The sequence below is a fragment of the Colletotrichum tamarilloi genome (assembly GCF_030869305.1).
Source record: "Colletotrichum tamarilloi strain Tom-12 chromosome Unknown Scaffold_120.1, whole genome shotgun sequence".
Taxonomy (NCBI): domain Eukaryota; kingdom Fungi; phylum Ascomycota; class Sordariomycetes; order Glomerellales; family Glomerellaceae; genus Colletotrichum; species Colletotrichum tamarilloi.
The window spans coordinates 1-21,267 of NW_026849503.1; the positions used below are offsets into that span (position 1 = coordinate 1).

Genomic DNA, 21,267 nt, shown 5'->3' on the forward strand with positions numbered 1-21,267 from the left:
CGATCCCAATACGAAGTTCGCGAACATCAGGGATATCCATCGGGCTCAAATCGAAGCGGGTGAAAAGGAGGTTATCACGGCTGAATCCAGCGACTCTGAATGCCCTAGTGAGGCTGGCAGCTGTATTGTAGTGGGTGTGGTTGAGGATCAATAGTTAATAGTAATGAGGAGGTTGGGTTGTGATCCCATCGTTTTTGTGGTGCCAGAAACAGGGGGGTGCCAGGAAGTGGGTATGTTGACTTACCTCTTGGGCCCGCCCCGAGGACGACCTCCGCATGACCGCTTGGTCCCAGAACTTCCTCGCCCACCACCACGAGATCAACCAAGAGTTGGGACTGGCGACCGAATTCGTCTACATGGGCGACGCGGGCGAGTGGCAGAAGCCTTTCCCTGCTTACGGACAGGGTAACCTGCAGAAGATGAAGGATATCAGAGCTCAGTACGACCCTAACATGGTGTTTAGCAAGCTCAACTGGGGTGGTTTCAAGCTTGGACATTAAGACTACGACTAAGTCTTTGACGATGCAACGGTCATTGGAGAAGCACTCACCAGGTTCAAGCTTGGCGGATGAGGAAGACGCTTGCATCCGTCGACTTGGCTTTCTACTTCTTTGTGCATATTTACCAGATTTGTCTTCACACCTGTATTTTCATCATGAGTAAAATCAATGCTTCTGATCTTGGCTTTGCACAAACGACTGATGCGATATGGAATATTTCCTCTGAAATTCATGATCCAGCATGATAAATGCGCCCCTCCGACTACCCTCTCCACTTCTTCCCAGCCCGCTTTGAGCTATTGCTATCGAACACCCGGGATCGATTTTTCCTCTCGAATCACAAAAGAAATGCCCTAACGATTGTTCGCTCTCTTCCGAAACGCTATGTCTATAGGTAGTCATAATCTCCAATCCCAGCCTCTATTGTTATCTGTTGTCTTCGTTGTCGTTCGTTAAGAATTTAGTTCGCCGTCGGGCCGTTGTTTGCAGTGTACGCCGGGGGCATCGCATCCGACGCGTTGTGGGCATCCTTGCCGGTGCCTGCAATTCCGTCGTTGGCAACATATCCTCCGCTAAACCCGTATCCGTTCATGTCCCCCCCGCTGGGCGCCGGGACGGTCGTGTTGCACGCCGTTGCCGCATCGGTGACCGGAACTCCGCCCACGTACTTCTTCATCTCCAATTCGTTTTGCGCCCGTCTCTTCCTGCTGCGGCTGCATTTAATAATGGCGAAAATAACGCCGGCAATGGTAAGGACGATAACGACAACAATGGCTGCGATTACGCCACCCCCGATTGCTCTGGCCTTGTTCCGCGCGTCGTTGTAGTCGTCGTCGAAGTCGCGCGCCGAAAGGAAATGGTGCATGGCGCTGTTGGCTGTTTCTGAGAGCTGGACAGCAGGCATTTTTGTGGAGATTGGAGTTTATCTTGGTGGAAGGGTGATCGTGTTTGGTGGAAAGACGTGAGTTGTTGTTTTGGGTGTACGCAGATATTTGACAAGGCAAGGCAAATCGAATTCGGATGTTATAAGGAACCAGAAAAAAACCGGCGATTTATCTTGGATGCAGTCAGCTTATAGACTGGTTTTCCCGTAGCTTCGCGGCGAAGGGACCGCGACGACTCGCTGCATTTATCCCATGATAGCGGGAGGATTCCGGGCGCAGTCGGCGCAAGAGTTCGCAGGGCTCGCAGGGCTGGACCGCCTGGTTGGAGAAATTCTCATGTTTTTGAGACACCTGAGTGAGAGCCGGAGCTGCGCCGTCGGCCGTTAATCTTACCTGGAATCATTGAACGAATGAGAAACGTGCTGGGAATGCCAATTACGTCGATGTGCCTAGGCGAAGTTGTGTTAGCGTGAGAATTATTGTCGTACAAGGGCGACTCGAAAATAAGCACTGCCTCGATGTTACACTTGCTGCCTAACATGATGTTGCCTACATCTTTCGATACAGATCTCACCTTAAGCTGGTGCCTGAGCACCTGAGTGAAGGTAAATGCAGCACGATCAAGTCTCTCGTCATGAAGAAACCAAGACTATCTGCCTGTGAAGAGCATTTGACTACCTTATCCCAGCACAGGCTTCAAGTGACTTGATGCAACGGCGGCGCAAGTAAATGTTGGCAGGGATAAGTCTGGCCGCCCACTTAAATGAGTGTAATTGGTACCCACATCACGATTCGCTTGCCATAACTTTAATTGCCGTATGCTCACAATGTGACATGCACTTTGATGACTGGACAATATCTTCGGAGACTTGTAGAACTAGATGCTCACTCAATGTGGAGTAAATACCGTCTAGCTGACGGCGGATTGTTTATTGTCTTCGGATCCGAATGCGCAATTTGGAACTCCGAAACCATGATCTATCCTGCTCCTACTCCTCAAACCGCGGTAATCCCGGGGCTCCGTTCATGACCTCCGGTTAGCCTTAGTCGATTTCCGACAGTATTGAATTCATAGTATTACTCAATCACTAAAATCCCGTTCTTTCAAGATTATTTCTTCTTTCTATATCAATCGAATGTCCTATATTTCTTTTAGCGTGGAACTGGGGGTCCTTCCCCTTTTGACAGGTTAACGTCAACCGTGTTTTTGTTGGAGTCTTGAGCATGGCCAGGTATCCCATCAACTACGGAACATCGACAGTGTAAAGACAGAAGCAAATGTTGAAGATCAAAATGAACAGAGGTTAAGCTTATCTTTACTCCGACTACATCCCTAAGTTGAAAAACGAGTGGTAGAGGAAATTTGGGCCAAATTCGGAAATAATCTGCCTTCGCCATATTGATGGGGTAAAACTTGATCGTCTTCAGGACAGCACTTGAGCTTAGGTATGTGCTGCGATACAGACTGTGACTATACTACACCTATGATAAATTATCAGCGCCAGGCGGCCAATGTTCAAGGGTTCTAATTTCAACTCAGTGTAATTATTTAGCTAATCAATATCACCTTGGGCACCGGATGTCCATTGAACATTGCTAGAGACGTATGAAGAATATTGTTCGAACAGTAGGCACTTATTTTCCTGGCCAGTTATATCTTAGGATAAGTATGATGTGTTGATCAAAGCTATCCGTGTATCTACAGTGTACCTAAGTATCTTTAGGGTGAGTATCTACAGGCACAAATATCCTATCTTGAGTAAGGCAAGAACACGAGTGGATGTTCGAACAAAACCATTCCTGTCCTTGGGTATTCCGCTGGATTCTTTGTTATCCACCTCAATAATGTGACGTGATATCACCGCTCTTGTGCAAACGCAGCAGTATTCAGGCAATTGTGCCTTCCCGTTTCAAAGAGCTTGTGTTTTCAGGTAGGAGCTACCTAGCCAGTGAAAAATGAGGAAAGAGCGAGAAAGAATAGTTGCATTCCTTGTCTACGTTCTCTGTTCTCTCTCGTCTTACTCTCTTCCAAGCATAGCCAATCTCAGCTGTTTCGATCCTTCGCCAGAAGGTTCGCGGTCCTTATCACCGGAGGGCTGGAACAAAGTGCGCTCATTCTCTGCGCCTGTACCTCATGAGATTTACTGACTCTGAGATCTCCAGTTGAAAGTCAATCGATGAGCGTTTAATCGCTTGACTTGCTCACATACGACGACCTTGGACAGCAACCTGACCGATTGAACCTCTACGAACACACCTTCGGCAGCAAGTTTCGCAACCATACATTCGGGACTTCCGCATCATGGCGAACCAACCAACCAGCGATGGAAAGGAGGGATCAATGGTGCTGTCTATGGACATCCTATTGCTCATCGTCGACCACCTAATTGCCGACGCCAAAGAAGCCGACAAAGGCATCATCTGGTGGCTCGCCTACGTTCACGAGACACCTTCAAAAGTCGTCTTCCTTGAGGATTTCGTCGAGAACGGACGCGAGAAGGTCAACCTCCGAGGCCGCTTTCGCAGACTTCAGCTTCCCTCACAAATCAATCGCATGAGTCGGTCGCTGGTCCATCGAGAATTCCTTCGTCATCCGATGGGGAAGATCTATCGTACTTACGTCTCTGAACGACTTCCAATTGACGCTTGGGTTCTCCCTGCTATCGATCGCTTCATTCCGCTCGTGGCAGACAAGGACGAGGCAAACATGCAACTGGCTGCACTCTCGCTTCGACAGTCTCTTCATCTACCTACGCCCCAGGCACCACCGCTTATTGACTGCATCCGTCGGATTCATCTTCCCCTTCGCCACGAATTCAGTGCGGCCCTTACTGTCCTCGCAGCACTTCCGAGTCTCACTGAACTTGCCATTGTGGTTGGCCAGTGGCATGACATTCATACGAAGACCACCCCTGACCCAAGTCACAAGAAAGCCCTCAGACGCATCAATCATGCCGCTTTTCCTGAGCTAGCTGAGTGGGAGGAGGAAAACGCCGACGATCTTCAGACCTTGTGGTTGCCTTCTCAGAAGAGAGGCGTGCGCTTCTTCGGCAAGATGATTGAGCGCAGTGGCTATGTGATGGAGCTTACTCTCAAGAAGAATCGCCTGTACATGAGATTGTGCCACCCTTTCAAGCGCCCTCGAGTCTGCTCACACTGTAAGGCCATCCGACCATGACCTTATTGCTACCGAATATTCCTCATAATTGCGCAACCGAGAAACGAGACATGCCTGAGCGATGGAGAGATGGGAGTTGGCTTCCTCTCGTCGGACTCTGCCTTGAGTCATCGACAGATGACGGCAGGCTAGTGGAATTAAGAGATCATGCAGCATGGAGATTAGTGAGATAGGGAGGGATAGCTCACTTGTGTTTTACGACTTCCATGGCGAGTCCGATGTTAGCGACCTGTAGTTCCATGAGTTTCACCCCGACTTGTTGAAAAATACAACGACCTCACATTCTACACATTAGTTCCCTTCGTTATGCAAGATTCATCTCGGAACTTATAATAACCCTCTATTTCTGTATGGAACACTGCTTGGGAGGTCCAGCCGCCGCAAAAGCCATGGTGGCTGTGCCAAGAACACTATTTAACTCCATCGTTTTGCATTACTAGAGGATTACCGCAGTACATATAGACGCTACCCTACCCTCGAATTCTGCACTATTCAACCTTAACCCTTTTTATAAGTCTCCTATCCTTTCCTCTATTCTACCCTCTCCCTCGTTAAGGGATCGCTAGAATCGTAGTTTTAATAACTTATTAATAAGCTAGTATTACTATTTAGAAATAGGTAACCTATTCTTATATATAGGTACTAAGAGTCTTATTATTATAAAAATAATAATAAATATATTAAAATACTCAAGAGAGCTTTTTAATAAACTTTTAATACTATTTAAAGTAATTATCCTCGAGCTATAAAAAAAAGTTAAAGTATTATATTAATACGGCCCTATTTATTTTATTAGTACTAATAATACCCTTTTTAATATAAAATATATTAATAATATTCTATAGCTACGTTATTACGCTTTATAAATCGTACTTAATAATAATAAAAATTTTAGCGTTTTTTTTTAAGTTTTTTATTAAAATTATTATTATAAAATTAGTTTAGTTATTAGTATTTTAATAAGTATTTTAATTTAACTTAAAAGCTTTTACAGCTCTTAATAAAAGGCTTTTAAGGGATTTATAACTAGACTTTTTACTTATTATAAGCAAAGCTATTATAGTTAAAGCTATAGTAATTAAAGCTATAGTATTACTTACGGACCTTAATAATAAGTAATTAGTAGTATAATTATTTTTTTTTTATAATAAGCTTAAAAAAGTATCTTAATTTAAGTACTAGGTAGGTACTATACTGTTTTATTAAAACTATATTCTTATACTTATAACTTAGAAAGAATTAACTTTCTTTGATAACAAGGTACTCAGGCTGTGCTAAGAACAACAGAACCAACAGCGATGACACCCAACGGCACGTCATCCTGTATTCATAACTTTTGGGAATTTTGCCATTCGGAGCCGAACTCCGTCCTTGCGCATGATTCAATCACTACAGCGGGTAGTAATGGCCTTTGATTGGTCGTTTCAAACTCTTTTTTGGTGAGAATGAGATCGCATCGGCCGTATTGATCACGAGTTATGCAGGTCAAGAAGTGATAGCCTAGCTTGGGGGTACCAGTGAATACCTCACACCCAGAGCGCAAGCACGTCCAACGGCTTCCTGCATGCTCGCAGGAAATGGATCCTCATTCTACAGGCTGTTTTCCGGTCTCGCCGGTGGGACGGCTTTTCAGCTCATGGCATGCTGCACCTTGGCAGGGATTCATAGAAATCTGGTCAAGTGCAACTGTGCAACCAACAACGCCGTAAAGGACTGCAGTGACATTTCATTTATCCGCAGGTAAATGACGGGGGGTCTTATGGGTCACGGTCTCCTGGAGCGTAGCAGATATCATATTTGATGGCGATGTCCCGCGTCATTTCGACGGTTGCGCTCCCGCACCTGTGCTCCAGGAAACCTGTCAGCATCTGACAACGAAATGACGACTAGTGACAGGAAAAGCCCCGTCCCTGAGGACACGTTTATCAACCACCACTCTAAGCACAACGGCAACGACAGCCCTAAAGACAACCAAGAGCAGAACAGAAGCTCGTCCTCTAGCGATAACACTACGAATCCTGGAGTTGCGACCCCAGTAGCACCAATTATCAGTGAAGAGATTCAGGTGTTCCTCGATGATGGCGGGGAAGAGAAGACCACAAGTCCCAGTGCGTATGCAGCTGCGGTCAAACCTGATGAAAGTCCAGAGCAAGGCGATCACGACTTGATAACAAAGGATATGCATCAATTTCTCGATGACCGAGACATGTGGAATGGTGATATGGAGCATGTCGGCACGAAGAAACTCGATGAAATGTTGCGCGGGCCTTGGAGGGACCACATCAACGCCAAAGGAGACTCTGATATGACAGCCCTACATATTGTTGCCCGAAATGGACTTACGGAAGCAGCTCGAGTGCTCATCAGCGCCGGCGCAGAGCAAGAGGTCCGAGACGAATCGGGTCACACTCCCCTCCACACAGCATGCTTGAGAAATCAGCCCGGCGTTGTCAAAGCTTTACTCGAGAATGGAGTCTCAATTAAGATCTTAACCGAGGCAGAGAACTCGACTCTTTCGCTCGCAGTTTTGAGCGGCGCGGAGGATATCGTGGAGCTTCTCTTGGAAAACGACAGATCGATACTCCAGTTCTCCGAGGAACACTCGCATCTGAATCCACTTCATCTCGCAGCTTACCACCGCAACCCTGAGATTGCAGAAATCCTGCTAGCCAATGGCGCTAAACTCAATATTGTTGACGAGTTTGAGAACACTCCTTTGATGGTAGCAACGGATAGGAAGGTGGAGTCCATCATGCGAATGCTGCTTTGCCCACGAACAGAAGATGAAGATTTGCAGCTTGATGTTTCCGACCAATACGGATTGACGCCACTCATGCTTGCTGCTAGTTTGGGATATGAGGTAGGAGTTCGAGTCTTGTTGGACTCCGGTGCTGACTTGGGAGCAATATGCATAAAGAGCTGGGACTCCCATGAAAGCAATATGCGCACTGCCTTGGATTATGCCATCTTACACCTCCAGGACAACATCGTGGAGCTAATTCTAGCCGAAGAATATCGATTCAGAGTCTCAAGAAAGGCCGCATTCGCAGCGCTGAAATTAATAATTGAATGGGGCACCCGGCATATGGTGAAATCAATCATTCACTATTACGCCTCTGAAGGCATGAACGCAACCTCGGTGTCTAAGGCGGAAATTGCCCGCTTTGATCCAAAAGGTCAGCTTTTCGAAGCTTTAATGTGGACAGCTGGCAGATCAGGCGTATACGATGTTGGCCGGAAACTCATCATGGAAAGACTAAAGCTTTTCCATCACCCGGTCGGAAACTGGAACACAGCTCAGTGGACTACGCTCGAATGGGCAGCTTATGCTGGACTGCCCTCTGTCTTCTGGCTTGAATGTGCAGCCTCACCGCGAGAGGAATCAACGCACCGGGCACTGGAAACCTCGAAATTTATCATCGACAAGATACAGGCTCAGATCGACCGAGAAGAAGATAGAGACGCTTCAACAGACCACCCAGCTCACTGTCAGCAAGGTATAAGAAATACCTTCAATGACATCTTTCTTGACCCACCCATCGGGCTGATGTGTACAGACGATCCTACTTTCACTCGTCCGACTCTCTGGCACAAACTCCCTCCGTATGCGAAGGAGCTTGACGTTGCCATCGTTCAGGTTTACAAGAATGTGAACCAATCTGGGATAATTCGGAGGTATCGACCGTTGACAAAAGCCATTTACAGCCATGGTCCGCAACGTATCATGCTCGAGATGATACAAGAAGTAAAAGGGATTCTCGGTGTGCACTCCTTTGGCAGGGAGACAGGACCATTGTATGATGTTCCACGACCGATCTACGTCGACAACGAGCCCAAGTTTACTTGGATTCACTTACCATCTACCAACGTCAGTACTCAGACATGCAAAAAGGTCGGATTATTGTACGTTTGAGAATATGGCTGATAGGCTTGACAATAGGTTCGATGGATGAATGTAAAGCCATCATATTGTCCCTCTTCAATTACTGCCCGTAAAGTCCTGACTAACGATCTGCTAGGACCTGCTCCAACGAATCATGTATGATATGGAAAGCGATGCAAGTCAATTCTATCAGGTGAAGTCGTTTTTCAGAGACAGCTGGGTTGAAGTGCCGGACAAGATATCTGCCTCGCGTATGATGAGGCCTCGCTTTGTGGAAACAGTCCAAGAGAACGAAACACCTGCATCGGCGGTTTATGTAAGCCAGAACTTTGCCTGTGTTGAAACGGCTGTGTTCTAACCCATTCTTGAAGATGCCGTATCTCTCCTACGCCACTCAATGTCGCGAAGAAGAAGGAGAGGAACCTTTTAGTCCGACTCCGGATGTCGAAGATGATCCAAAGAACGTTTTGCAGGCTCTGCGTGCGGAGAAATACAAGTATGAACAACTGCTGAGCACATACAAACCAGGAGTTATCCACGGCTCTTCCACCCTTGACGAATGGTATTACCATTTTGCATCTGATCAGGAAGCTTCCAAAGACCGAAAGGCACGCAACGAATCCCAGGTTGTCACTAAGGGCTTACCAGGCAAGATTGAGGACAAAGACTTTTGGCCACTAATCCGAGTTAACCAGCTATGGATTTGGACAATCGCAGATAGTATGTCCGGAGGCGCTCTCCTCATTTCTCACTACCTCAGCTGACACGTTCTCAGAGTGGCTGATTACAGCCTCTTCTCATCCAATTGATGGGAAGAAAAATGTGCTCTTGGAGGGCGTGGTTGACCATCTTACAAAGCAAACGGAATCCGGTGGTAGTCGCTCCCTGCCGGGATCAACGGCTGAAATGAGTCGGCTCATCATCGACTTCTGCATATCATCCTATGAGACTCTGCCAAAGGCCTCACGTAAGAGTTCATCCACTACCCTTGGAGTCAATGGTACCGCCGAGGAGCCTGCGCTTCAATCCCCGACTTGGCAGTTCGCGCCTAACCCTCAGTCCTCTGTGGAGTACCCGCCAGAGCTCTTGTCCATGCGTCAAATGTTTTCGAACTCCATCAACAAAATCGTACGTGAAGAATCACGTTGGGATCAATTGAATTGGCTAAAGGTTAATTAGGGTATCGACGAAGCAAATCTGTTCGCAAAGTTTAGCTCAGAAGCCGGCGAAATACTAGCCACAATGAACGACGAAAATGAAATCAAAGAATTTCAGGTTGCTCTCGGAATAAAGAAACCTGGCGTGGAGAGCTGTCAGGCGGTCATTGACGACAAATCAACTCGAACAGATACCGACAATGAGCTGGAAAGAAAGAGGCAAGCACGCATAAAGAACAATTTAGTTGCCATAAGAAAGGCAGAGGATCTATCCAGCCGTATCAAAGACATTCGGGACGAACTGAACATACTCAAAGCGGTCGCACAATACCAACGAGATGTTCAGCGGGAGATGCAAAAGCTTCCAGGCTCTCAAGAAGCTGGTCTTAGTGCCTCCCACGTTGTTAATGACATAAAGGAAATGGACAAGGTGGCAGACCGAATTCAGACTTCGGTAAGCATGTTTGCAAATCACTTGACTCTATTCTAATGTCCAAACTTGCAGGTCAACAACACTCTATCACTTCAGCAGACGACTGTATCGCTCGAGATGAGTATGGCAGCTAATGACCAGTCAAAATTGTCAATGAAGCAAGGAAAAACGTTGATGGTTTTTACCGTAGTTACAATCCTTTTTATACGACACACCACCAGAGTCGAGCTTTTCTAATTACATGTACTAACGTGTTCCATTCCAGCTCCCGCTCTCATTTCTGACTTCCCTGTTCGCGATCGATGCGAACTCTTTCATGGAGGCACCAGGCTGGATTTTCGTCGTTATTTGTAAGAAAGTCTATGTCAATGAATGTCTGCTAGATTTTTCTAATAGGGTGAGAACCTAGTCTCCGTCTCGATTGCCTTCTTCATTCCCCTGGCAGGCTATGCTATCTACTCCGATCAAGTTGTCCAACATTTGTCCGCGGCTTTCCGGAAGGCTATCGGAAATACGAGTGATAGTGAAAGTTCAAAGTCAGCTATCCCAAAGCGGAGTCTTCCCAGTTCTGAACAAATATCAAGATCGGGCCATGATGGTACGATTCTTGAGCTTCAATATCCCCCGTTGCAACGAGAACCAAGCCTCATACGGAACTTCAGAAGACAGGAGTCTGGAGAGATTGGTAGTGACGGGAGTTCATCTTGGGGGCTACGAGGAGAGGACTCGTGGCCTTCAAACCAGGAAAGACGCGATCCTGACTTGTTGTCCCGGGGCTGGAAACGTAGCGAGGGCAAACACGTGGAATCACGGGGTCTGTACACTGTGTAGGTAAATGAGAATCTTTTGACGCCCTGTAACTAAGGTCGGTGGGGCTTTATTGTCAAGTGATCTCGAGTCATATTGAAAACGTATTTGCAGAGTCTAAACTCTCACAGAAGGATCTGCCTCAGTGTACTTGTCAGACGTCAGTCCAACCTGTAGGCTGAGCCATGATAAAATAGTGCGTCAAGACTGAGGACATTGAAGATTGCAAAAGTGTTGTGTGTAGCTTAAATCAAGTACAGGACCATTTAGTCAAAGCATGTTGAAAACAAAGATGCGCGATTCCTACGATGCAGAAGTTGTCCATGATACGATGGACGTGATGAACGGACACCGCGGTGACCCCAAGACCCCCACACACTAGCTCCGCAGTTCAAGAGACGAGAGTTTACGGCAGGGCTAGAGTTCAGGCGTGAACGGCTGCAGATGACTGATGCGTTTGATTCGAGAGTAGGGACGAATAGAGCATGTACACAACGCCTTGCGAAAGGTGAGGAAGGACAAGTCTCGGAGTCTAGCTCTAGCTGACGAGCGGCTTCTTCTCCGCACAGACAGCAGTGAAAGCTATGGAGAAGAAGGAATTCAGAGAACACCGAACACCGGTCGCTTCCGGTCGCTGCTTGTATTTATTACTCACTGTGATATTCTAGTGTGACGGCCGCGGAGAGACGTCAATTCCGCCAGGAAGCTCGCCGGCCACGATTGGCTACGGCCGTTGGCGCGTTGGAACAGAATGGATCGGACGAATCTCTGCCCATTTTGAGATGGTAGTCACAAAGCTAAGAATGAGACACTTCCCCTCATTCATGCCACCTGGTCACCTACTTGCTAGCGGCAGTCCCAAGCTTCATCAACCAGGACAGAATCTTAGGGGCAAGATCTTGCGTCTCAGCACTCCTCTCTTTTGACCAGGTGAAGTTTGTGTCAAGCTGACAAAGTCTGCAGAGAAATCATGGCTGAAGTGTATGAAGAATACCCGCTCAAGGCGGATATACGTACAATGATGGCCGAGACACCTCTTCCGATCATCCCCGAGGGGATGATAGACCCTGCCAACATGACCGGAAGCACGACTACCAGCATCGCCCTCGATCTCTTCGAAAAACTCACATCAGCACTGAAGGCCAATGATGCGACTGCTCTGGAAGACTGCTTCTTCGCGGAGCAGGCATACTGGAAGGATCAGCTAGCACTAACGTATCACCTTCGAACATTCCAACAGGCGAGCGTCATTGCAAGCAGTCTCTTAGAGACAAAGAATCTCCGAGGAGTAGCAGATATTAGAATTGATGGAGTCGCGAGTTTCGCGCCGGTCACTCCTACCCTCGTGAGTCTTCATTCGTGCCAATTCGTTGGGGAACAGACTGACTGGTCCATGACGCGAAGCAATTCATCGACTGTAATTTCACATTCAGCACAGCGTCCCCAGCTGCCCACTGTCATGGCAAAATTATTCTCCTACCCCACAAGCGCCAAACTGGGAATAAGAAGATAGTGAGCTGGAAAATTTGGGTATTGAGCACCAGACTTGAGGACTTTGTCCACTATCCCGAAAAGTTGAGTTTGTTGCGGGGTCCTGCAAAGCAGCTGGGCATTCTCGAATATTTCGAAACCGATGTGGTTATCATCGGTGGCGGCAACAGGTAAGCTCGAACGGAATATCGATACCTTCAACGAATCCACATTAGCTAACGAGTACGTGTACTTGAAATGATGTAGCGCAGTGACAGTCGCTGCTCGGCTGAAGGCTTTGGGCGTCGAGAGCGTCATGCTCGATCGGAACCCCACCCCGGGAGACAACTGGGCTCTTCGCTACCACGCAATGAAGTTCCATATTCCAACAGTAATATGCACCATGGCGTACCTGGGTAAGTGTTGAGTTTGAGCCGCGGAGTATTCGAATCATACTAACGTTAAGCAACTTGGTCAGAATACGCAAAAGAGCAGCAATTTCCACACTTCCTCACCAGAGAGGAACTTGCAAATCAGGTGAAGCGATACGTGGAAATATTCAATCTGAACATTCTCAACTCGACCAAGGTTATTTCGACAACATATAGCCAGGCTTCAAAACTCTACACAGTGACATTTTTGTCACCCACCGGTCAGCGTGTTGCGGTGGCCAGGCACATAGTTCAAGCAACAGGGATAGGATCGCAGAAGCCTCATATGCCGCATATGGCTGATGCTGATCTTTATCGGGGTGTCAGTGTTCACTCTACTGTCTATCGTAACGCCAAAGACTTGAAGATGCTTGGTGTCAAGGTCAGTCAAATGCTTCGAATCGGACGGCGATAAATTACTTGATTGACCCGTATTTTCCCACCTAGTCTGCTCTGGTCGTAGGCTCAGCAAACACCGCGTTTGACATTCTCGAGGATTGCTACGCTGCCGGTCTGGCGACCACAATGGTTGTTCGCTCCCCGACTTACATCTTCCCAGTCGCGTACGTGTGCGATCCTGCAGCGCATGGAAATTACGAGAAGCTTGGCGTGGAAGCAGATAAGGATTCTATGGCGATGCCCACTAACATCGACGCTCACATGGTGCGGGGACACTTCTCCCACCTTGCCTCTCAAGAGCCGGATCGCTATGCCGCCCTTGCCAAAGCCGGATTCCCCGTCTTAGACAGCCGCTCACCGGAATGCTGCTTGATGGTCAATTTGTTTGAAAAGGCTGGAGGACACTATCTCGATGTGGGCGGCACGGCGCTGATCGCCGAGGGTAAAGCAGGTGTCAAAGCCAATGTCGAGCCCGTTGCCTTCACTACCACTGGACTCAAATTCTCTGACGGTAGCACACTTGATGCGGATGCCGTGGTGTGGTGTACGGGATTTGCTGACCGAGACGCGCGTACGACGGCGGCAAACATACTGGGGGCCTCGACAACGAATGACATTAACAATCCGTCAAGAGGAGACCAAGACGGAAACAGCGGAACCCTTGGACCTCGAGAGATCGCCGCTCGACTTGATGCAACTTGGGGTGTCGATTTGGAAGGAGAGGTTCGGGGAGTGTGGAAACGGCAGTCCCGGCTTGACAACTACTGGGTTATGGGTGGTGATACGAGGCTTCAGCGATGGCATTCACGGACTTTGGCATTGCAGATCAAAGCTGAACTCGCAGGTATTCTGCCACCAGCCTATCGGGATACACCTATTCCCAAGCGCCGTTCAGGTGATTCCAGTCGTCTCTAGTGGCCCATCTTGTTTATAGGCTCATTCTGTTCCTGTTGTCGCATGAAATGGTTGCTATTGGAAAGTCACGTCCAAACTAAGGGCAGTCGAGATGAAACTCGAGAAGACTTTCTTTGACCGAAGAGCATTCTGCGTTCATGTCTTACTTATGTTGGTTTACATTGGGTTAAGTCACGGCGAAGATGTTTGATTACTTGAGAGAATAGTTTTCATGGGATATTGTAGGTTTTGAGAACGAGGCTCGTAATTCCAGGAAGTAAGAGATTGACAAAAGAACTTATACATGGCACATGATTGTGTGTTTCGAATCATGTGGGTTTCATCCTTGCTGAGTTGCCTTCTTTGATCACTGCCGCCAATCAAGTGGTGTCAAGACCCATCGAGAGCGAAGGATCTGCGGGGTTTGATTACAAGAAGTTAAGGTCGTTAGCTCAACATCGTGCATCTTCGTCGTGTCAGCAGCCACTACTGAGGCTTAATCATTATGTGCGTGCATAAATAGAATACTTGATGTATGCTTGAAATGGCACACACCACACCCCCAGATTCTTGTCACACACTCTACCACCATAATTTAGCTTGTTTTCAAGTCCGAAGTGCCGATCGGAGCTCCAAGGTTGGCCATGTCGTCAACAAACGGAAGTATCACCGAACAACAGTGCGAACATCTCGAGGAGCTCCAAAATTTATTCATCGTAAGAGCTTGTTGCCGACTGCAGAAAATTTCTCCACAAATCATTAATCATACGACAATAATGAAAAGTTGTTTCCCAGCGCTGACTTAAAAAACCGAAGTAGACCGCACTACGAACGAAAGTCCCTTCGCATGCTGATGCCCTAGAGTGGAGGTACCGCCATACTATGACCGACTTCATGTGGCGCCAAGTACCCATTGAAGAGACGCAGTGCTGCCTTAGACAGCTTGTGCAGACTGCCGATGAAGATAGAATCCGGAGTATCTTTGCCAAGTTTCTCACTGCGCCCACGGATTTATCGGATCAAAAGACCGAAGCTGCAGATACTCTCTGTGAAGTTTTTGGCATTGCACGACTCATTGAAACGAACGGGAGAAAGCCGTATGAAGTATGGTGCGCCTCGAACGACATCATGCGGGAGGCAGAAGTATGTTGAATGAATTTGCTCTATACTTTACAACTCCGCCAGGTCAGACATATTGTAGAGGATGAGCGACTGGGCTAACAACTACACACTACAGATCTGTTTCGAGGGTAACGAAGAGAAATCATGGTTCTTGGCTGACAGTATTCCCAGTGGAATTGAAGTCGGAGAAGAAGCGATGGCCATGCGCAAGCAGGTGAAGATATTCGTAGCCTCGGAGCCAAAGTTGAGCGAGTTAGTTAGTAAATACTACGAGCCCTGTGATATGTCTGAGGAAGAGGTGGAGGCATCAAGGCGTTGAGTGGGGGGGTTCCTCCCTAACATAGGTTATTCGTTAGCAGTACAGGGAGAATATGCAACTGGGACTTGGGTGATTGACTCATTTCCCCTGGATAAATAAGTCGATAGTTCGTGCTGTTGGATAAGTATGAGTGGTTCGCATGGGGCCATACCTGTCAAAACCGGAAATCCTAGGTCCACGATTACCTGCACCATGATAATGGACCTCCGCGCATATGTCATAAAGACTTAATGCGAAATCGGAAGTCATAGCGGGTTCGAAATCAAATACAATTTCGACGTATAACTCCGCAGACCTTGCTCGGGTTCAACCCGATGCCAAGTCCGCGGAATCTCACCTTTGTTGTTCGCAACGGAGTCCGCAATGCGAATGCGCAACCGACATTGCGACCGTGCGGGAGAACTACACCAGAACAAGTCACTTCATATGCGCACATCGGCGCAGCTTTGTATGGTTGAAATGGAGATCTGTGGAGCTGAGATCCGGGATCTCAACGGACGCTCTCAAATCCGATGAACAGCTGGTAGCGATCGGGTTCGTAACGTTTCTACATGACTATAGAGTACAACGCTAGCTTCATACTAACCACTGCAGAGATAGACATACCAAGACTTTTGGATATTGAGGCTGGTTCATGCATGTTTATTATACTTTCGTCAATTTCAAGATAGTAACCACATTATAGGCATCACCAGGGCCGGTGAACTGTATAAATATGGAAGGCAACTCGCGATGCCAGAAGTTGGTTTGGAAGGACAATAGCCTCGACTGAAACTTTCAATCCCTACAGAAAATCTCGCTCCTGATAACACGATGCTTCTCTCTTTGTTTTTGCCGTTTCTAGCAGATGTCGGGACAGTAACTGCTCAATCAGCTTCGACCCAAGACGTCTGCAATACCTTGAGCAAGCTGTACTCTGATTCCACTATTCTTCCGGGCACAAGTCGATATGACTTTGAAAACACCTGTATGAACCACTTCAACTCAGAAACTGGTAGTATTATGCTTACACTCGACTCTAGACTCGTGGACATCCACCGCATGGCTTGGGCCCGCTTGCGTATTTGCCCCGTCCTCTGCGGAAGACGTCTCGATTGCGGTCAAGCTGTTCACCAAAGCAAACGTACCGTTTGCAGTCAGAGCCGGTGGCGGCATGACTGTCGATAATGCGGCAAACATTGGTCCAGAAGGCATCCTGATATCCAGCACGAACATGATTATGATGGATATCAATGATGACCATAGCCTGGTGTCGGTGGGACCTGGTATCCGCTGGCCACAGTTCTATGCTTACCTCGACAACTTCAATCGGACCGTCGACGGCATTCGTCTTGGGAATGTTGGTGTCGTTGGCCTGCTACTCGGTGGCGGAATCGGATTCTTCTCTTACGAGCATGGCTCTGTGTCTACCGAGGTTCAGGCTTTCCAGGTACCACCCCTGCCTTGAAATCTGATAAGAATCTGGAAGCTGACTTCTCCAAGTGTGTACTTGCAAATGGAAATATTGTCGAGGCCAGTCTTACGGAGAACTCGGATCTCTTCTGGGCGCTGCGAGGTGGTGGAAATAACTTCTGCATCGTGACACGGGCCGACCTCCGTACCCTCAATGTTTCTGCTATTGACGTCGGCTCCGTGTCCTATGGAACAGAAAGTCAGACAGAGTACTTGAAAAGTATGGTGGACTTTGCGCATTACGCAGACTTTGACCCCAAGACTGCCGTGGAGGGCCAGATTCGCTGGAGCCCTTCGACTAGCCCGCAAAAGACTTTTGACGCCTTCATCTTCCACAGTGGAGAAGAGCTTCAAGTCGGCCCTCAGAACTTCACTGCTCCCGGCCTGATTAATTTGACGGCACCAGTTCTTCCGGTCACTGGAGGAGAAGTAGTCCGCCAGACAATGGGAACATGGTCCAACGCCGTCGATTATGCCTCTGATACCGGCAGGAGGCAGCTGTGGCACTCAGTCTCTATACCCGCAGATGCTGATCTCTTTAATATTTTCGTCGACTCGTACTTCAAAGGTATCGCCGAGCTTGACAACATTCCGGGCTTTTTCACAGCCCTGGCCATCATGCCTATCACCAAGAGTCTTCTAGAGAAGAGTGAGGACAACGGCGGGAACCCTCTCGTGACTCCAGGCCAGGAATACCAGCCTCAGATGTGGTTGGTCGAGAGCGCTTCATGGCCCGACGCCGAGGACGATAAGACGGTCTTCGATGCTCACCAGAAAGCGAACGAGGACATCAAAAAGAATATTAGCGCTGCCGGTTCCGATCTTCTTCCTTTTGTTTTCCTCAGCGCCGCGCAGAAGACCCAGAGCAATGATGTCTTTCCTGGCTATGGTGAGGGAAACTGGCAGAAGATGAAGGAAATCAGGGCGAAGTATGACCCGAACCTTGTCTTCACAAAGCTGGTGCCTGGAGGTGCCAAGGTTGAGTCTTAGGGATCTTAGGAACCATTTCAATGGCTCAGTCTTACATACTGACTTACCTTATGTAAATTATTGAGACATCTACCACATATGTGTACAACTAGACTTTCCTAGCTAATTACCCTAGGCCGGTGACAGGCATGCTCTTGTCTTCTGTATAAAAATCTACTTAACTAAGAAATCACTGAATGCCGTATTGGCTATTCACTTATCGCATTCAAATAAATGCCGACTACTGATTTTGCCTGATATTATGCAGTCATATTAACAGGAAGACGTACAAGTACGAGAGCGGTCTCACCGAGGGCGATGACAACGATCGAGGGTCGAACTTGGGGCAAGCGACCGAAAGATCAACTCAGTGAAGGGTAGAATCTATGCCATCCTTGTGTTGACAGTATGTCGCCGACAGGATCGGGGCAAAGGCGAAGGTCCCAACTGAAGCCGTCGGCTAGTCGCGAACAGCTCTCCAACTCAGAGTCAATACTTAGGTAGCCTGGACCAGTAGGCTGGTTCGAATTACTGATCACATAATCACTGTGCTTATTGGGTCCCACACCCGGGGATCAAGGCGGGGCATCTTGCGAGACGAACAAAGCCCGAGAATTGGAAACTACAATATTGTTTGACTTTAATTGAATCTGCTAGAGAAGATCATCGATCAAACAAAAGGAAAGACGGGAAATGCGAGATAATTCGATATAGAAAACTGAATCAAGCCTCCGAGACCCCGTTCAAGATCGCTTATGACTCATTGCATTCACCGAATGGGTGCCGATAGATGCCCTGATCTTAGTCTTGAATACATTTGTAAGCAGTCAGGTCGTCACTCATTTCTAGACTCAATTTAGAGCGCACGCATGATTAAACCTAACTCTGCATCGAACTTGATTGTATTACGATAACATCACTTGACAATGTCTGCCAGCCCAACTTCTACCCGCATCGTCATTACTCCCGACAACACAGGTCTTTGGGCAATCCGGCAGAGCGACGAGGCAGCAAAGCGAACTAGCGAGCTACTAGAGAAAGACTTGAATGTAAGAGGGGCAACTATCCAGACCCAAAAGAAGAGTTCGATCAACTGCTAACTCATCTTCACCAGCTTCATCATGTCTTCCTCAACCGATCCGGTTTCCATGACCACGTTAGTCGGGCCCGAACAGAAAGAAGGGAGGCGAAGAGTCTAACAGCTCAACTAGATGCTTCACCATATTCTCGCGCTCTACGGTACCGGAGCCAATGAGGTTCAAATCCAAAAGGCATTCGACCTGCGCCACGACCTTCAACGCCCCGTCGAGCCTCGCCATGATGAGGTTGTCTCCGAACTCCTGACTGACTGGAGCTCCGCACACAAGTATCTTGGGAAGGATGAATATTACCCGGATTTCCTCGCATACTTCCAGCGTAAGATTGAAGCCGACGGTTACGAACAGGTCGTTCGTGAAACACTGCTCAAGCGCGACGCTGCGTCCAACAACATGTTCCTTCGCCTGCACGGCGGTGTTCTACACTCTCTGATACAGCTCATGCATGGTCTTGAATGGAAGCAGCCTACGATTGTCGCAGAGGGTCTTGCGCAGACTGCGGTCCACGGTACTAGTTCGCTTGACGACCTTCTGCTGCCAAGCGAAGCCGCTGTTGAGCAGAGCACGCAAACCACGAAGATGCCAACCATCCTTGATTTGTTCGAGGAAGTGCGGACGTCGTCTGCTTTGAAGGGTGCTGCGCGATTCCAAGATGATAGCAAGATCAGGGATGGAATTCTACAGAGAGCTAAGGAGCCAATGCTTGAGATTCTGCGCAAAGTGCGTGTCTTGGATGACGAGCTAGAGGAAAGGACGGCAGAGATGTTCCACGCCATCATTCTTGTCGCTTCTAGTGCGGCTATTCACCCGACTAAGCACGTCAAATACGACTTCTTCCTCATGTAAGTTTCTCCTCCAGTAGCAGTGGGTCGACAAGAATTGACGTTTCCTAGGCACCATGTAAACTCTGCAGTGTTTTACCTGACGACGCTGTCTCAACCATGGCTTTCACGCGAGGACAAGAGGCGCCTTCTTGAGTGGAAGATCCGCATGGACCTGATTGAATACACAGCCCGAGGACGAACCCCGATAGATGTAGAACTTATCACATCGTATGAACCTAAGGTTCCAGGTGAAACCTCAATCAGAGGCAAGTTCATGAATCTTTTAATTTGGATTGAACACTGACACATATCCAGCGATCGGTAACCGATTGCAAGACTTTGGTGACGACGGGCATGGCATCAAGCAGGCGAGGGCAACAGCGCTTTGCCACGAGCTACTCAAGTCTTACGAGGACAAGGCCTGGAACCAACTGAAAGGTGATGATGTGTGGAGAAAGATTCAGCATATGGTTGTGGACGCCCTTGAGGCTCCTGGTGCACTTTATGCGCGGTCGACTGGGTATGAGGAGGCCTGGGTGGACATGCCACCCAAGTCGGCACTGCGCCGATCTGACGAAGAATTGCGTGCTCTGCAAACGGGGAGTGGTGCTTCAGCTGTTGCATTAGCGTCTTCGTGAGCTGGATATACACAATTTGATGAGACTCCGTGGGTATTTCTCCTTCCAAATATCCGAAGCGTCTTGGAGATAGCCACTACGGTAACTAGACAAACGAGCGTTGGATTCTTTACTTGATGATTGTAATGATTAACTATTCTTTCATGATGAGATCTTCAACCACAGGAGTCTAAGTGGAAAGGCGTCACTGTTGTAACTTCAGGGCAGCTCGAGTGACGGCTTCGAGATACGCCGTGGCGGGCATGTTGGCAGAGTCGCACATTACGCGACACTTGATCAGGAAGTCTAAGCGCTAACTACGTTCCACAGCTGAAATGGCTCGAACGGCAGTGTGTTTGGCCGCAATTGAATATCGACAAGCTGTATAGATCGTCATCGACAGTCCACCCCAGCCAAAGTGGTGACTGGTAGCATCACTGAGATAGGGTCTTCCAGTAACAGTAGTTGCATACGCTGTTGCAGGGTAGGAGCTAGGGTTCCCGGCGCATTTATTCATCACGGCACTAATGTAGCATCCGCGGGCTTGTACATCAGGTTTTGTTCGAGGGCTGAGTCGCCGTGATGATGAGACAGAAGACCTCCAGTAACTTTCTCTGTTGTGAATCACAAGCAGTGGCTTCCGGCGTCGACTTGTTGAGGAACCTATGATAGAATGCGTCGTGATCCTCCAGCTAGTTCCCCACCGTTTCGTCTGCGATACATCTTCGGCAAGTTAGTCGAGGCCAGATCGTTCAGAGTTAGGGATCAATGTTGATTGTCCTGTGAAAGTGAGTTCCCATAACTGGTTCACCGTTTCTACGCCAGGGAATG

The 21,267-nt window shown here is 48.1% G+C and overlaps 8 protein-coding genes across 8 annotated transcripts; 7 read left to right on the forward strand and 1 right to left on the reverse strand.

The window, feature by feature from the left end:
- CTAM01_14333 (FAD binding domain-containing protein) lies at window positions 1-500 on the forward strand (the record flags this gene model as incomplete). Its single annotated transcript, XM_060530334.1, has 2 exons — window positions 1-130; window positions 294-500. Coding segments are annotated over 2 exons (337 nt in total), but the record flags the coding sequence as incomplete, so codon positions are not given.
- Window positions 501-960: 460 nt separating this feature from the next.
- On the reverse strand, window positions 961-1,404 carry CTAM01_14334 (uncharacterized protein; the record flags this gene model as incomplete). Its single annotated transcript, XM_060530335.1, has 1 exon — window positions 961-1,404. One exon carries the CDS (start codon window positions 1,402-1,404, stop codon window positions 961-963), a length of 444 nt encoding a protein of 147 aa, XP_060375054.1.
- A 2,282-nt stretch (window positions 1,405-3,686) lies between these two features.
- On the forward strand, window positions 3,687-4,562 carry CTAM01_14335 (uncharacterized protein; the record flags this gene model as incomplete). Its single annotated transcript, XM_060530336.1, has 1 exon — window positions 3,687-4,562. One exon carries the CDS (start codon window positions 3,687-3,689, stop codon window positions 4,560-4,562), a length of 876 nt encoding a protein of 291 aa, XP_060375055.1.
- A 1,879-nt stretch (window positions 4,563-6,441) lies between these two features.
- CTAM01_14336 (uncharacterized protein) lies at window positions 6,442-10,866 on the forward strand (the record flags this gene model as incomplete). Its single annotated transcript, XM_060530337.1, has 7 exons — window positions 6,442-8,430; window positions 8,582-8,761; window positions 8,817-9,165; window positions 9,221-9,573; window positions 9,625-10,056; window positions 10,301-10,385; window positions 10,445-10,866. 7 exons carry the CDS (start codon window positions 6,442-6,444, stop codon window positions 10,864-10,866), a joined length of 3,810 nt encoding a protein of 1,269 aa, XP_060375056.1.
- A 946-nt stretch (window positions 10,867-11,812) lies between these two features.
- Window positions 11,813-14,057, forward strand: CTAM01_14337 (uncharacterized protein; the record flags this gene model as incomplete). The annotated part of the gene is made up of 5 exons (XM_060530338.1): window positions 11,813-12,187; window positions 12,247-12,503; window positions 12,580-12,728; window positions 12,791-13,125; window positions 13,191-14,057. 5 exons carry the CDS (start codon window positions 11,813-11,815, stop codon window positions 14,055-14,057), a joined length of 1,983 nt encoding a protein of 660 aa, XP_060375057.1.
- Window positions 14,058-14,918: 861 nt separating this feature from the next.
- CTAM01_14338 (uncharacterized protein) lies at window positions 14,919-15,477 on the forward strand (the record flags this gene model as incomplete). Its single annotated transcript, XM_060530339.1, has 2 exons — window positions 14,919-15,179; window positions 15,274-15,477. 2 exons carry the CDS (start codon window positions 14,919-14,921, stop codon window positions 15,475-15,477), a joined length of 465 nt encoding a protein of 154 aa, XP_060375058.1.
- An 813-nt stretch (window positions 15,478-16,290) lies between these two features.
- CTAM01_14339 (FAD binding domain-containing protein) lies at window positions 16,291-17,919 on the forward strand (the record flags this gene model as incomplete). Its single annotated transcript, XM_060530340.1, has 3 exons — window positions 16,291-16,444; window positions 16,500-16,906; window positions 16,960-17,919. 3 exons carry the CDS (start codon window positions 16,291-16,293, stop codon window positions 17,917-17,919), a joined length of 1,521 nt encoding a protein of 506 aa, XP_060375059.1.
- Window positions 17,920-18,824: 905 nt separating this feature from the next.
- On the forward strand, window positions 18,825-20,457 carry CTAM01_14340 (uncharacterized protein; the record flags this gene model as incomplete). The annotated part of the gene is made up of 5 exons (XM_060530341.1): window positions 18,825-18,947; window positions 19,013-19,054; window positions 19,110-19,837; window positions 19,889-20,067; window positions 20,135-20,457. The coding sequence occupies 5 exons, from the start codon at window positions 18,825-18,827 to the stop codon at window positions 20,455-20,457; spliced, it is 1,395 nt and encodes a 464-aa protein (XP_060375060.1).
- Between the last annotated feature and the right edge of the window lie 810 nt (window positions 20,458-21,267).